This window comes from Mustela lutreola, chromosome 6, assembly GCF_030435805.1.
Source record: "Mustela lutreola isolate mMusLut2 chromosome 6, mMusLut2.pri, whole genome shotgun sequence".
Taxonomy (NCBI): domain Eukaryota; kingdom Metazoa; phylum Chordata; class Mammalia; order Carnivora; family Mustelidae; genus Mustela; species Mustela lutreola.
The window spans coordinates 120,296,752-120,311,243 of NC_081295.1; the positions used below are offsets into that span (position 1 = coordinate 120,296,752).

Here is a 14,492-nt window from a genome sequence, read left to right on the forward strand (position 1 = left end):
CCTGTCTTACCATTCATGTGGCTCTGAAATATTCTTGGTCCCATGCTCTGTATCCCTATCCAGACTCCATTGTTGTCTGTACTGTTTCTTCCATGCCCTGAGGCCTCCACAGTCACACACCAAGAGCCCTTTTTAGATACCTTTCTTTCTTCTTCCAGGGCCCATCTGGACCTCAGGGTCCCCTAGGATACCCAGGACCTCGAGGTGTCAAGGTAAATGGACAACCAGGGTGGGAGATAAAGGACTGTGGTCAGGGGAGCCAGCTGGGGTCTCAGGAGCTCGATCCTTCCACCCCAGCCTCCGTCCCTGATCTGTCTCTGTCTGCCTTCTAATTCCAGGGTGTGGATGGAATTCGTGGTCTGAAGGGTCATAAGGGTGAAAAGGTGAGAGAGGCGCCCCCAGCCTCCCGGCACCTCCACCCTGCCCCGCACCAGCCCTTCTGCCCAGCTCTTGCCCCGCTTTTCTCCCTCCAGCCTGCGCTGTGCTGCTCTCCAGCTCCGAAATCCACCCTTCCGCCATGTTTTCCGAAATGCTCCATTTGACCTCCTGACCCCCTATCATCTCTGGTGACCTCCTCTCACCCCCATCTTTCTCAGGGCGAGGACGGCTTTCCCGGGTTCAAAGGGGACATGGGCGTGAAAGGTGACAGGGTGAGTAGAAACCCACACATTGGCCCCCCAACCCGAAGTCCTGATGTTCCTCCATGTTGGAGCCCCCAATCACCAGCCTATTTCCTGAAACCCCAGACTCCCCATCACCAGTGCTCTTCTCCCTTGGAGCCCGACCCTGGCAGGATGGCAACCTGCACAGTCTGCTTCCCACCAGCCTGATAGTCGCAGTGTTCTCCCTGTCCCTGTGGGGCTCCCTGTCCTGCAGTAGTCTCTGGGACCCTACTCAGCCTCACCGGGGCCCACCTCTCCTTTTGAGGCCCAGCCCACACCACCCCTAGTCCCTGACACTTACCTCTTTGACTGTCTTACCCAGGGAGAGGTTGGAGTTCCTGGTTCTAGGGGAGAAGATGGTCCCGAGGGGCCGAAGGGACGCACTGGACCCACTGGAGACCCTGGCCCCCCTGGGCTCATGGGCGAAAAGGTGACAGGGGACGTGGAGGGGATGAGGGCCGAACACTGGGATCAGGATGGGCTTGGCGGTACCCACAGCTGGAGTCAATGAGTCATTTGAAGACCACGATATGTTCATTATGCTCCTCTCTGTAGAAGGCACCCCCTGGTCACTGACAGTTGGAGTGAGGCGGGGATACATAAGAAGTCAAGGAAAAGTCCCTGTTGGGAGAATTTACATGGCATAGAGGAAGGGACAAGGCATGAGGCTGGCATAAGGAATGTAGGTACAAGGCAGAAGGAAAATGTGTCCAGACTTAGAGCAGCAGGAATTACAAGAAGGGAGAGTCAAACAGTCAGAGGAGGTGACTTACAGAGCTAATCTCCATGCCCTCACCAAGGGCCAGCCCTGCGCCTGCTTCTCCTAAGCCCCGGGCTACAGAGAGCGTTCATTGCAACAAGTAAAGATGCTTGTTCGTACCACAGCCGGTCATGGGCATGGCCTGCATTTGAACCTAGGCAGGCCTGCCAGCTCCTAACCTCTGCTTCACTGCTGGCTGAGCGTGGCAGGCCCTGAAGCACCAGGAGGAAGGGGGTGCATGTCAGGAGGGCTTGGGGTGGTGCAGACACGGGTCGGGGGGCAGAGGCCATCCTGAATGTGGTGTGTGAACCTGCAAGGGGACTGGTCTCAGTGGTGCAGGGAGTGTGTGCTGGGAAGGAGAGCTGAGGTTCGGGGGGTAGGCAGGAGTAGGTCATGGAACTCCATGGAGCCGTGGGTTTAAAGGCGCAGAGGAGGCAGGATCCCAGCCCCAGAGCTGGGGAAAATCCACTTTCAGGAAGGATGGGGGACAAAAGCCAAGCAGCCTTCTGAGCAGGAGAGGAGGGGCTGGGGCCTGGAGGTTTGCTGGGGAGGCTTGCTGGGTGGGGGCTGGCTCCTGTCTCTGGGGCTTGGGGTCTCCAGGGATGGTGTGGTGTCTGATTCCTTCCCAACTGCTCCCTGTCTCTCCACAGGGCAAGCTGGGTGTTCCTGGTCTGCCTGGCTACCCTGGACGCCAGGGTCCCAAGGTGATATTATACCCCATTTGTGCCCCTTCTCTTCTTCCCTTCTCTGACCACTGATTCTAGGAAGCTTAGACTGATAATGGTGGGGGACCCTAGAGTGAACTTAGCTCAACACCATTCTACAGATGAGGAAACAGAGGGCCAGGCAGCCGCAGGGGGATGCTGGTGGAGTGTCCAAGGCCACCTAGTTCTTGGAAGAGCCCAGGCCTCCCACCCTGCTGCCTCCATTACCTCTCCTGACCCCCACCCACTGGCTCTTCTAGGGCCTCTGTTTTCATGACATCTCAGTTTTTTCCTTCTCCATCCTCACCAGGGGTCCCTGGGATTTCCTGGTTTTCCTGGTGCCAGTGGAGAGAAGGGAGCCCGGGTAAGCTGGGGGAACGGAAGGGGTGCAGAGGGCAGGGCTGCCCTATGAGTGGGATCGCGCCTCTGGTGATGTGTTCTTTTCGCTTCCTTCCCACCAGGGCCTTTCAGGGAAGTCAGGGCCTCGGGGAGAGCGGGGCCCCACGGTGAGTGCGGGGGGCAGATATGTGGCTCAAGATCCCAAGAGGTGCATTTGGGTTTTTCTGACAGCTCCCCTCCCTGCTCTCTAGGGTCCACGGGGTCAGCGGGGACCCCGAGGTGCCACGGGGAAGTCTGGCGCTAAGGTTAGTGGTCTTGGCAGGACTCCATCCACCATCTGCCCTTTAACCCGGCTCCTGGTTGACTCCTCTGACCTCCAGCAGAGCTAGAAGGCAGCGCCTCTTCCCCTCTGACTCTCTTACCCCCTACAGGGAACATCAGGTGGTGATGGCCCCCATGGCCCCCCCGGAGAAAGGGTGAGTATGGCTTGAGTCTCTTGTTCTCCAGTGCTCCCCAGGGAGCCTGAGTGGAACCCTTGCCCTCTCTCCCTGGGTAGGGGGCCGGGGAATATGCACCCCCTGCCCATTCTCCTCATTCAACCTTGCTCTGTCTTTAGGGTCTCCCTGGACCTCAAGGCCCCAATGGATTTCCTGGCCCCAAAGGACCTCCGGTAAGTTGACCTCTGACCCACTTGGGTTCTGTGAATCCTTTTCCATCCTCCTTCCCAGCCCAGTGTTCACCTGATGCCTGAACCCTTTCTAGGGTCCCCCTGGGAAGGACGGGCTGCCGGGACACCCAGGCCAGAGAGGGGAAGTGGTAAGTAATGCCCCTGGCTCCCCCAGACCTTCCAGGACTATCTGGTAGGCCCACCATGGAGATTCTTCTGGCAAAGGGATTGTCCTGGTGCTGCTCAGACCTGTGGCCAAGGACTCCGTCGTGACTCTGCCCTTCCTCCAGGAACCTGGGGTCCGTCCCACAGTGTCTGTGCTTAACATGCCTTGACTGCTCTCTCCTCTTCCTCTCTCAGGGTTTCCAAGGGAAGACTGGCCCCCCTGGCCCTCCAGGGGTGGTGGGACCTCAGGTATGGCTGCCCCCTGAGGAGAGTGGAGCCCAGACCATGAAGTTAGTTTGTCCGATCCTCTTCTCCCTTTTCCCGATCACATGCCCCAGCTCCTTTGGAGCAGGATCCCGACTGGCCAGTTCTCATCTCGTGTCCCAAAGGGGCAGCTCCCCAGTGGGGACGCGGGGTGGTGCAGTTACCCCAGACTGGGGAACTACACTCCAGCGCAGTGGCCTAGGAGAGCCCCAGGAATTCCCCATAGCTTTGGGGTGGGGATAAAGGGCATCCAGAGGGGTCATTTTAGGATGGCAGAGTGGCCTCTTTGGGCAGGGAGTGGGGCAGAGGATCAGAGGATCAGTCTTTCTGTCTCTTTCTTAGGGAGCAGCAGGAGAAACTGGGCCCATGGGGGAGAGAGGTCACCCGGGCCCCCCAGGCCCCCCGGGAGAGCAGGGACTGACTGGAACAGCTGGAAAAGAAGGAACAAAGGTCAGTAAAGGGTCGGGCAGAGGGGAACTTGGGAGACCAGGGTTGGGGTGCTCAATGGAACAGATAGTTGGGATTTGAGAAAAGCCAGAGATCTCTCTGTCCAATCCGGGAGCATGGCTGTGGCTCATGACCTTTCATTTCATCTTAGGGTGACCCTGGTCCCCCAGGGGCTCCAGGGAAGGATGGACCTGCGGGTCTGAGGGGCTTCCCAGGAGAGAGAGGCCTCCCCGGCACTGCTGTGAGTGAGAGCTCAGTCCCCCAACAAGTCACCTGGCATCCTGGAGTCGCTCAGTGTCACCCCCACACCCATTTCTCCAAGTCTGCCTCCCCCCCCATCCTTCCCTGCCTTCCCGACGCACATCTGTGACTCCCAATCTCTGGTTCACAGGGTGGATCCGGCTTGAAGGGAAATGAAGGTCCAGCAGGTCCCCCTGGCCCTGCAGTGAGTGTGGGGGACATGAGGGGCGGGAGGGAGGAACCAGGAAAGAGTGGGTGAGGATGGATGAAGAGGGGCATCTGGATCTAGGCAGGGCTGTGGGACTAGGCAGAGGGAGTCTAGGATCTGCCATTGGGTATTCAATTTGGGGCTATTCTCCTGGGAACCATGTTCAGGGCTCCTCTGGTGTGGGTGGGGTGTGGGGGTCTGACTCCATTTCCTGTCTCAGGGTTCCCCTGGGGAGCGAGGTGCAGCAGGATCGGGGGGACCCATTGGCCCCCCAGGGCGCCCAGGCCCACAGGGTCCCCCTGGAGCCGCAGGAGAGAAAGGTGTCCCGGTGAGTGTGGGGTCCCTGGGGAGAGACACTGGGGAGGGGTCTGCGAGTTGTGAGCTGCTGGGCTACAGAGAGTTCCTTGTGAGGGTGTTGGGGGGGGGATCGTCTCCGGCTCATGACTCCTTTCTTCTTTTCTTCCAGGGTGAGAAGGGCCCCATTGGTCCAACTGGTCGAGACGGGGTGCAGGGTCCTGTGGGGCTTCCTGGTCCTGCGGGACCCCCCGGTGTGGCAGGAGAGGATGGAGACAAGGTGTGGGAACCTACAGACCCTGGGCCCAATCTTCCCCGATGAGACTGCTGATCTGCGCATGCCTCCCATCCCCATCCCTGTCTTCCCCTCCTTGCCCCACCTGGGTCTTTTCTCTAATACCTCATCTGCCTTGTCCCCATAGGGTGAGGTGGGAGACCCCGGACAGAAGGGCACTAAAGGGAACAAGGGTGAACATGTAAGTGACTGTGACTTTTGACTTCTGATCTCTGGCCTTTAGCCTCGTTTCCACCTGGTCTCTCCCTGTCTTGGTGTCTCTGACTCTCCTTTTTCCCCCCAGGGCCCTCCTGGACCCCCTGGACCCCTTGGTCCTGTGGGGCAGCCTGGAGCCGCGGTGAGTGACTGATGCCCCATCTGCTCCCCTCCCTGCCCCTCCAGGGGCGCTGGCAACTTCTAGTCTGCCCTCCGTTCCCCTGCACCCTTGGAGTTGAGCGTGGGAGTAAGGGCTCTGGACCTGATGCCCAGCTTGGTGTGGAGTTTGTGAAGAGAGAACTCCCACACCATGACCATCTCTGTGTCCTTGTCCCTGCCCTCCCTCCACCTCAGGGAGCCGATGGGGAGCCCGGAGCTCGGGGACCCCAGGGACACTTTGGAGCCAAAGGTGATGAAGGAACGAGAGGATTCAATGGGCCCCCGGGACCCATTGGCCTACAGGTGAGTTGGGGGAAGTAGAGGCAGGGGCTGAGAGGTGGGGTCAGGATGGGTCTGCTGACCAGCCCCTGCTGCTGAGGACTGGGGGACATGTGGGATCGGAGGGAGGGCACTGGAGGCTAAGTGTACCTGGAGCTGTTCTCTGGTGGGTCGGTCATCCTGGTCTGGGCTGTGTACCCCCGCACAGGGTTTGCCAGGCCCCTCGGGTGAGAAGGGAGAAACAGGAGATGTGGGCCCTATGGTAAGAGTGACCCCACTGACCCCCTGGCCCCAACCCCACCTGCTAGTCTCTCCCCGCCCCCCCCCCATCCAGCACTCCCAGCCTCCCTGCTCCCTGCATGCTGCTTCCTGGTGGGGCTGCCCCCCTCCCCTGAGACCCGCACTCCTACCCTGAGATGTCAACCCCACCCAACCCTCTGGCATTCCTGGTGTGCCTTTCTCTTCCTTTCTCTTCCCTTCCCCATCTCTGCTCTGTTTTCCCCAGGGACCACCCGGCCCCCCAGGACCTCGAGGCCCAGCTGGACCCAATGGAGCTGATGTGAGTCCTCTCAGATCCCTGCGGCCAGTCTTGCCTCCCTTTCCCCAGACTATAAACTCTAGTCTCATCTCAGCTGCCATGAGAAGTCGCTGGCCCTGGAAGGCCTCCTGCTGTCTCACCGCTGTGACCTTGGGGTGCTCATTCAGGGTCTACCCCCTCCCTTAAGCAATGACTCCTACTTCTGCTCCTCTTCCAGGGTCCGCAAGGTCCCCCGGGAGGTGTTGGAAACCTAGGTCCCCCTGGAGAGAAGGTAACTGGGAAGGGAGTAAATGAAGGGGCTTGTCTTGGGGTGGGGTATGAGGGTTGGACTTCTGCCAGCTTTGGTTGGGGTTGGGGCAAAAGAGAATGAAGTATGGGGAATATCGAGATTTGGGGGTGAAAGGTGGTTTTTGAACCCAATCTCCTTGCAGGGGGAGCCGGGAGAGTCAGGCTCTCCAGGGGTCCAGGGTGAGCCTGGTGTCAAGGTGAGTGAGATCTCTGAGCCCTTGCTCCCTAATCCCCAACACCCTCCTCAACCCCAGCCCCTGTTACTGTGACCTCCTGGAGCTGGAGCTCCTCTACAGCCCAGGAGCCTGTGCTCCTAACGCTCTGTGAGGCTGGACCCCTGGGTCTGAGTGAGCCCCATGCTCGCTCTTCAGAGGGAAGGAGGGACCCGAGTATGCCCTATGGGCTTGACTTTCCGTGAGCGTCCTGCTGTCACTGAGGGGGTAGAGGGGAGGCTGAAGGTGTCTTGGAAGCAGGGGCTGCATCCTTGATCTTCGAGACCCCTTTGGGACCATCCATACCCTCTACTCATCCTTCAGGGCCCACGCGGGGAGCGTGGGGAGAAAGGAGAGTCGGGGCAACCGGGAGAGGCAGGACCACCAGGGCCTAAAGGCCCCACCGGTGATGATGGCCCCAAAGGGAACCCTGTGAGTTTAGGGGAGGGGCTGGGAGGAGGGCTTTGTGAATGAGAGACCTGGGTATAGGGGTGTCTGTGAGTGGGAGGGTCTTGGAGTAGGAGGAACCCAGGAATGGGGGGATACTTGGGTGGAAGGCTCTGGAATGAGGTCTCCTGGCAGGGATGTATGAAATCCATGGCAGGGTGTGAAATCCAGAGAAAGAAAGTCAGAGATGCCTTCTAATTAACTCCCTGAAAGCATCAAAAAGCATGCAGCACATGAGGTGGGGAAAAGAGAGTGCCAGGGACCATCTCCCCAGGGTGTGCCGTTGGGCATCGGGGGCACCAGCTGGAGAGGGAGAGTGTGGCATGTGCTCTGAGCATCTGTGCTGGCTCTGGGTAGGGTTAGGGGGTGGTGACTTTGATCCTGTTCTCTGCATTAGGGTCCTGTTGGTTTTCCTGGTGATCCTGGTCCTCCTGGAGAAGGTGGCCCTCGGGTGAGTCTGCTCGTGGGAGGGGAAGGGAGACAGAGGATGGGCTCCTGTGTGGGCCTTTGTGCGGCTGACTGGCTTGAGTGTGGGAAGCTGGGGGTAAGGCAGGGCAGGCAGAGGGATGGGAAAATTGGCAGTTTTGGAGGTGACGCCAGCTAGGTTGGGCAATCCCTGACCTTGCTGCATCCCTGCAGGGCCAGGATGGTGCGAAGGGTGACCGAGGAGAGGATGGAGAGCCAGGACAGCCTGTGAGTGACCAGTGACCCATCCCTCCACTACAGAGCCCAAGCCTTCAGGCCCATTACCCCCTTTTAAGCCCCACTCCATTGGCTGGAGGCTAAACACTCATCCACTCCTGTCCCTCCCTAGGGATCCCCTGGTCCCACTGGGGAGAATGGACCTCCTGGACCACTTGGAAAGCGGGTAAGTGAGGTGGACATCCGGGACCTTGAGGAGCAGTCCTTGGCTGGGTGGATAGGAGATGGGGGCAGTGGAGATGGGATGGGCAGGGAGGTGCCTGGAGGTAGCGTGCATGTGTGTGGACATTTGTATTTGTAAGCATGCCATGTGTAAGGGAGCATGTCTGTTCTGGGCTTTGCTATTTATGTTCTTGCGGGGGTGTGGGAGATGGTACTCATCAACTGGTCAGAATGGACCTGGAGGAAGGGGCTAGCTTTCCTGGAGGGTCCCTGCTGAGCCACGGATTAACCCTCTAGTTGCTGGGATAGAAGGTGTATGGATAGTAGACTGTGTGCAGGCAGGTGGCTCTTCCCTGAATATACAGAACTCCTCGTTATTTTAACAACTGGTACAGCTCTACCAGCTTGTTTGGGAATCAGCTTCTGCAACTCTGTTGGTGCATGCACGTGTGTGTGCGCGCGTGCGCACGTTCACACGTGCAGGCAAGCACACACATGCACAGGCTCATGGCGCCCGGAGCCAGGAGGACAGGCCGGGGAAGCAGCTGAGCCTGGTGACTCACTGACTTTTCCTTCCTGTCTCTACCTGCAGGGTCCTGCCGGCACCCCTGGTCCTGAGGGGCGGCAAGGAGAGAAGGGAGCCAAGGTGAGGGAGAGGCCATCCTGGGTGCTGGAATATTCCCCCTATCTTCTGGCACCTCTGGCTCCTCAGATTCCTCTCTCCAGATGTCTACCCCATATTGAGCCTCTTCTCTCTAGGGGGGTTCCCTGTACTTATTCCTGTTCCTGCTTTGGGGCTCCTGGGGTTTGGCCCCTCCTCTCTGTCTCATCCTTTCCACATTGGACCCCCTACCTCCACCCTTACCCCTTTCCTCTGCCCTTTAAGACTCATTCCTTGTATATGTTTCAGGGGGATCCCGGTGCTGTGGGTGCCCCGGGGAAGACAGGCCCTGTGGGTCCCGCAGGCCCAGCAGGGAAACCTGGTCCTGATGGTCTAAGGGGACTCCCAGGCTCAGTGGTGAGTCATGGAGTGGAGCAGCTTGGCTGAGGGCAGGAGGGGTCAGGGGCCTTTGGAAGGGTACCCATGTGGGGACAGTTCTCCTGATCTCTGTGGTCCCCTTGAATCTGCAGGGTCAGCAAGGCCGTCCTGGGGCCACAGGCCAGGCAGGACCTCCAGGTCCTCTGGTGAGTGACTCTGGATTGGGTGGGGTGGGTGGGGCGAGGCTGGTGGTGCTCTTGGGCAGTGGGCATCCAGCTAAAGCCCTGGAGGAGGTGGGACATGGCTCTGGGGAGAGCTTGGTCCCACTTTTCCATGCACAGAGTGATTTCTGTCTCCCCACAGGGACCGCCGGGACTTCCTGGCCTGCGAGGTGATATTGGAGCCAAGGGCGAGAAGGTGAGTGCAGACCTGCGGCTGGGTATCTCCCCTTACCCTCAGCCCGGAGGACTGTGGGGGCCCCGAGTGTCTACCACTGTGTTTCAGGGCTCTGACACTGAGTCTCTGGGGTCCTTGCTCAGTGAGGGCTGTTCACAGGCCCTGCTCTGTCCTCAGCCCCCTGCCCGAGTCTCTCCTGTCATTTGGGCTCTGACCCCTGTGGACTCCTCCTTCTGCATGCGTGTTTCTTCCTTTCTGCCTCCCCCGACCGGCCACCTGTCCTTTCTCCAGGGTCACCCAGGTCTCATCGGGCTGATTGGGCCCCCTGGGGAACAGGGAGAGAAGGGTGATCGGGGACTTCCTGGCCCTCAGGGCTCTGCTGGACAAAAGGGAGAGACGGTGAGGACATGGTCCTGGAAGGTCTGGGAGGATGAGCGTGGGGATTCGTGGTGGGGGTGGGGAGGGTGGAGGTGGAGACTCAGCTGGGGGTTGGGGGGGTCAGGAGGGGTGTGGAGGGGGACCCAGTTGAACCATGTCCTTTTCCTTCCTAGGGTATCCCCGGAGCATCTGGCCCTATTGGTCCTGGAGGGCCTCCCGGCCTCCCCGTGAGTACCCCATCTGTTCCTCACTAAATCCCCTAAACCCTACTGCTCTCCCTCCATAATCCCCCAATGGCATCCATGGCAACCACCAGCCAAGCAGAACAGGCCCCAGTGTCCTCCATATGTCCTTACACAGTGTCTCCTCCCCCATCCTTCCAGGGCCTCTGGAATGTCCCCGTGTTCCCTCAGGCCTGCCCCTCCTATAGTAAAGCCAGGGTCCTGTGGACTCATGACTTTGCCTCTCCATTCCTCCTTGTCCTACCCTGCCCCCATGGTGACCATCTCTTTCTTCTTCCTCATTTCCCAGGGACCTGCTGGCCCCAAAGGAGCCAAAGGAGCCACAGTGAGTGACCCCCAGCCAGCTCTGAGCTCTGCCCCCTTCCCCCAGCCAGACTTGACACTTTCTCTCCAGGGCAAACATGCTCCCTCCAGCAGAGCTGCTCATTCCCAGCCCAGAGACTGACTTGACCCTTCTGCGGCCTTGACTGCATGCATGAGCCCTTGATTCCTCCATGAGCTCATTTACTCCTTTGGCAGGGCCCAGCTGGACCCAAGGGAGAGAAGGGCATCCAGGGTCCTCCAGGACACCCGGTGAGTTGCAAGTCAGGGCCTGCCTCTGTCTGCTCCGCCTCTGCCTCTCTTTCTCAGAGATTCTTGGCTTCTACCTCCTATCCATTTGTCTCTCACCTTTTCCATTCTTCCTTCCACACAGGGCCCCCCCGGTGAGGTGATCCAGCCCCTGCCCATCCAGATGCCCAAGAAGACTCGGCGCTCCGTGGACAGAAGCCGCCTGATGCAGGATGAGGCCATGCCGACTGGGGGGGCTCCAGGCAGTGCTGGGGGGCTGGAGGAGATCTTTGGCTCCCTCGACTCCTTGCGGGAGGAGATTGAGCAGATGAGGCGGCCGACAGGGACCCAGGACAGCCCCGCTCGCACATGCCAGGACCTGAAGCTCTGCCACCCGGAGCTGCCCGACGGTCAGTGCCAGCCTCAGGAGACGGCGTTACAACAGGATGAAAAGCAGAGTGGATGCAGGGACTTCTTGGGGGAAGGGGTGGGGTGGGGGTGAGGGTCAAGGGGCCTGGAATGGCAGCTCTTCACCAGCCAGGTGGGGAGTTTTCAATATTTGACAACTGATCTGGTCCTCCCGGTGCAGACCGGCTCACGATCAGCCTGCTGCCTGCAAGAAGTGACAAACATACACACGTGTACACACGTGCTTGCATTTACACAGACGGGCACGCGTGCGAATCTACCACCACATATTGTACCGACGTGAGGTGTCAGTGCTCCTGCCCCCTCCATCGGGGGCCTGGGCATGCCACTGTGGGGAAGGGTACCACAGACGGGCAGGGGTGTAAGGTGGTGATGGGGCATGAAGTAGGGTGGGCAGCGTTGTGGGATTCCAGGGGACAGTGGGACCTGGAGACTGAGGGCATGGTGGGGAGGGTGGGAGTTTGGAGCAGCGGGGTGGGAGTGGGAAGGGGGGCAAGGAGTGTCTTGGGTCCCGCCTGTGGGGACCCTGACCCTTTCCTCTCCCTCACCCAACAGGAGAGTACTGGGTGGACCCCAACCAGGGCTGTGCTCGGGATGCCTTCCGGGTTTTCTGCAACTTTACAGCTGGAGGGGAAACATGTGTGATACCCAGAGATGATGTCACGCAAGTGAGGGCTGCCCTCCTTCCCTCCCCTGCCCCACTCACAGTCCCAGTGGCTTCTGGGTTTCTGTGACAGGCGCCCTGGCACTACAGAGCCTGGGCACCTTCTTTCCTTGGCTCTTCCCTTCTTACCACCATCCCACTGCCTTTTCCCTCGACAACCCTAGACAAAGCTTGCCTTCTGTTTACCCTCAGTCAGTCCCAGCCTCCTGCTCTGGCCCATTTCTCCCTCCGCTCTTTCTGCCCACCCATTCCCTGCCCGTGACCCCAGCCCTGGGGACCCCGCTTCTGTAGATGCTCTGCCAGCCCTGTTCCATCTACCCCTCACCACCAGCCTCTCTCCCGCCAGTTCTCTTACGTCGACTCAGAAGGCTCCCCAGTCGGTGTGGTGCAGCTCACCTTCCTGCGGCTGCTCAGTGTCTCAGCCCATCAGGATGTCTCCTACCCCTGTTCTGGGATGGCCCAAGGCGGTCCCCTGAAGCTCCGGGGGGCCAATGAGGATGAGCTGAGCCTGGAGACCAGCCCCTATGTCAAAGAATTCAGAGACGGCTGTCAGGTGGGAAGCAGGAAGAGCTGGATCAGGGTGCATTCCCGAGTCAGGCTGCAGGAAGACTCTTTGGGCGGAGGCACCCAGGAAGAGCAGGAGGCTCTAGCTTCTTGGTGTCAGATATACCTGAGGAGGTGCTGATGGCAAGGAGGGTGGGAAGGATGGAAGATGGGCTTCACCTCTGTGCGCACATCAACATCACCCAGAGTGAGTCACGCAGGCTGGTGCATACATTCACACAGGCTGTCGGATGAAGGCACGCAGGGGTCCAAATCACCCCCGCCCCGTGAAGGCACAGGAGCACACAGATACCCACAGAATGTGCATACACCCCTGGCGCTGCCTGGACAGGGTCACACATGCACACACGGGGAATCGTGTCTGATGTTATCACGCAGTTACACTGCAGACACGTGTTTACACACCCCGTGGAGTCACGCTGACTCACACAACCACCCCAGGGGGATAGTCTCAAAGACAAACACACAGACTGGCTCGTGAGCATACGTGGATGTGTGCACCCATGCATGTGTGCACGTGTGCAGACATACACACACACATTGCCCTAGCTTTCCCAACCCCAACCCTGGAAGACATTTGAGGAAGAAAATCTATCAAGTCTGACCACGTGACAAGGATTGGGAGGAACAGCATCTTAGGGCCCTCAGAGGAGAGGCGAGCCTGGTGCCAAGCCTGGGGGATCTTGGGGTGTGTGTGTGTGCACGCGCCCCTCCACCACGCTCACTGCTCCCTCTCTCCTGTCTTCCCCTCAAGACACAGCAAGGCCGGACGGTGCTGGAGGTGCGGACGCCCGTGCTGGAGCAGCTACCAGTGCTGGATGCCTCCTTCTCAGACCTGGGGGCCCCCCCTCGGCGGGGAGGGGTGCTGTTGGGGCCTGTCTGTTTCATGGGCTAGGACCTGCTCAGTCTAACCCCATGCACCGAAACCAGGCCCACCTGGAATCCCACAGCGTTAGCTCTGTGCCGCCTCCCAAGAGGGCTCCTCACCATCTAGGGGGCTTTGGGCCAGGGGACGGAGAGCCCCCAATCAGGGGCAGACCAGGGGAGGGGTAAAGCGTGAGCTGGGCGCCCCGGGGGGGGGGCATCTGGGGTTCTTGGCCCTTCCACCTGGAGCCCGTGACCTGTTAGACAGCTGGGACCCTTATTTAAAACTCACCTCCCAACCACCCCCAAACAAGCAGAAGAGAAGAGAAAGGACACTGTGTATTTTGTATTTAAAAGTAATTATATTAATTATTTAAAGAATGGAGAACAAAAGAACAAAAAAAGATAAAGAGAGAAACGCCAACAAAAATTAGCGGACTCTGGAGACAGGGCTCTCCAAGGGTGAGCCCCAGCCCCCTCCTCCTTGCCTCAGGGCTTTCCTCAGTGACTGTGGGGGGACATTTTCAGGCCAAACCCCACCTCCCTCACAGCCCGCCTGTAGAACCCACTGTGAATGTTGGAATATATGGTCTCCTTTGCCTCAGGGTCTGATTCTCTTTGCCCAGGGTGGGGCTTCCCCTGCTCCACCTTCCAGGTGTTGGGCTCCCTGACCCACACACCATCTGTCTCTCACTTGGTCTGGGGCTTGCAGGAACTGCCTGCAACTTGGGGAGCAGGCCACATCCCCTCGGGGGTGGGGGGAAACGGAAGGGTGAGGGGTGAGAGCAGGGCCTGTATTCAGCACTGTTGAAATATGGAAATTCGTCCTTATCAGCTCGTCAATCCCATGGCTGTGAGCCCCCCAGTATCCCACTGCCTTCCTGGCCACCCTGGTCCCACCCCTGAGTGCCCCCTCACCTTCACTGATCCCTATGGAAGGGTTAATGTGTGGCGTCTGGATGGAAGGGACTCCCAGGACCTTGTCTAGCCCTACGACCAGTGTCCTTTCTAACTGATGGTTAAATAATGTGATCTCCTTCCGGGGTGCGTGTGTTGGTGCTTGTTATTTCAACCCTCTCCCCAGACCCTGACCTGTACCTCTCTTTGCTGGCTGAGGCTTTCCCAGAAATGGAAGGGTTCATCCCTTTCCCCAGAGGGCCTGTCCTTTCGTGGTGTCAAGGCCCAGAAAGAGTTCATGAAACCTGGCTGACAAGTCCAGACTCACAAGCTGATCTCCCAGTGACGTTGTGTGGGGAGACAGGGTTCCGTGTGACATGGGTGCTGGATCGTTTTTGGGTGAGGGTGTGCTTGTCTTCCTTGTGTCCAGATCAAACACGACCTTTCCGCACCCCCATTTCCCATCTTTAGGGACCTCAGGGGTGGAAGGGGGCCTCACAAGG

General features: G+C 59.1%; 1 protein-coding gene across 5 annotated transcripts in view; it reads left to right on the plus strand.

The window, feature by feature from the left end:
* Positions 1 to 13,696, plus strand: part of COL11A2 (collagen type XI alpha 2 chain) — a 29,469-nt gene extending 15,773 nt beyond the window's left edge. For all 5 annotated transcript variants that reach the window (XM_059178693.1, XM_059178692.1, XM_059178695.1 and 2 more), the window contains 40 exons: positions 159 to 212; positions 339 to 383; positions 597 to 650; positions 985 to 1,092; positions 2,073 to 2,126; positions 2,437 to 2,490; positions 2,588 to 2,632; positions 2,717 to 2,770; positions 2,897 to 2,941; positions 3,082 to 3,135; positions 3,228 to 3,281; positions 3,493 to 3,546; positions 3,904 to 4,011; positions 4,160 to 4,249; positions 4,400 to 4,453; positions 4,677 to 4,784; positions 4,923 to 5,030; positions 5,173 to 5,226; positions 5,329 to 5,382; positions 5,595 to 5,702; positions 5,887 to 5,940; positions 6,184 to 6,237; positions 6,434 to 6,487; positions 6,648 to 6,701; positions 7,041 to 7,148; positions 7,561 to 7,614; positions 7,803 to 7,856; positions 7,978 to 8,031; positions 8,620 to 8,673; positions 8,938 to 9,045; positions 9,159 to 9,212; positions 9,370 to 9,423; positions 9,694 to 9,801; positions 9,954 to 10,007; positions 10,312 to 10,347; positions 10,542 to 10,595; positions 10,717 to 10,981; positions 11,556 to 11,668; positions 12,011 to 12,217; positions 12,983 to 13,696. In XM_059178693.1, coding sequence (XP_059034676.1) covers positions 159 to 212; positions 339 to 383; positions 597 to 650; positions 985 to 1,092; positions 2,073 to 2,126; positions 2,437 to 2,490; positions 2,588 to 2,632; positions 2,717 to 2,770; positions 2,897 to 2,941; positions 3,082 to 3,135; positions 3,228 to 3,281; positions 3,493 to 3,546; positions 3,904 to 4,011; positions 4,160 to 4,249; positions 4,400 to 4,453; positions 4,677 to 4,784; positions 4,923 to 5,030; positions 5,173 to 5,226; positions 5,329 to 5,382; positions 5,595 to 5,702; positions 5,887 to 5,940; positions 6,184 to 6,237; positions 6,434 to 6,487; positions 6,648 to 6,701; positions 7,041 to 7,148; positions 7,561 to 7,614; positions 7,803 to 7,856; positions 7,978 to 8,031; positions 8,620 to 8,673; positions 8,938 to 9,045; positions 9,159 to 9,212; positions 9,370 to 9,423; positions 9,694 to 9,801; positions 9,954 to 10,007; positions 10,312 to 10,347; positions 10,542 to 10,595; positions 10,717 to 10,981; positions 11,556 to 11,668; positions 12,011 to 12,217; positions 12,983 to 13,123 — 3,093 coding nt within the window. In that variant the 3' untranslated portion in view covers positions 13,124 to 13,696. The remainder of the gene's footprint in view (positions 1 to 158; positions 213 to 338; positions 384 to 596; positions 651 to 984; positions 1,093 to 2,072; positions 2,127 to 2,436; positions 2,491 to 2,587; positions 2,633 to 2,716; positions 2,771 to 2,896; positions 2,942 to 3,081; positions 3,136 to 3,227; positions 3,282 to 3,492; positions 3,547 to 3,903; positions 4,012 to 4,159; positions 4,250 to 4,399; positions 4,454 to 4,676; positions 4,785 to 4,922; positions 5,031 to 5,172; positions 5,227 to 5,328; positions 5,383 to 5,594; positions 5,703 to 5,886; positions 5,941 to 6,183; positions 6,238 to 6,433; positions 6,488 to 6,647; positions 6,702 to 7,040; positions 7,149 to 7,560; positions 7,615 to 7,802; positions 7,857 to 7,977; positions 8,032 to 8,619; positions 8,674 to 8,937; positions 9,046 to 9,158; positions 9,213 to 9,369; positions 9,424 to 9,693; positions 9,802 to 9,953; positions 10,008 to 10,311; positions 10,348 to 10,541; positions 10,596 to 10,716; positions 10,982 to 11,555; positions 11,669 to 12,010; positions 12,218 to 12,982) is intronic.
* The last annotated feature ends 796 nt before the right edge of the window (positions 13,697 to 14,492 follow it).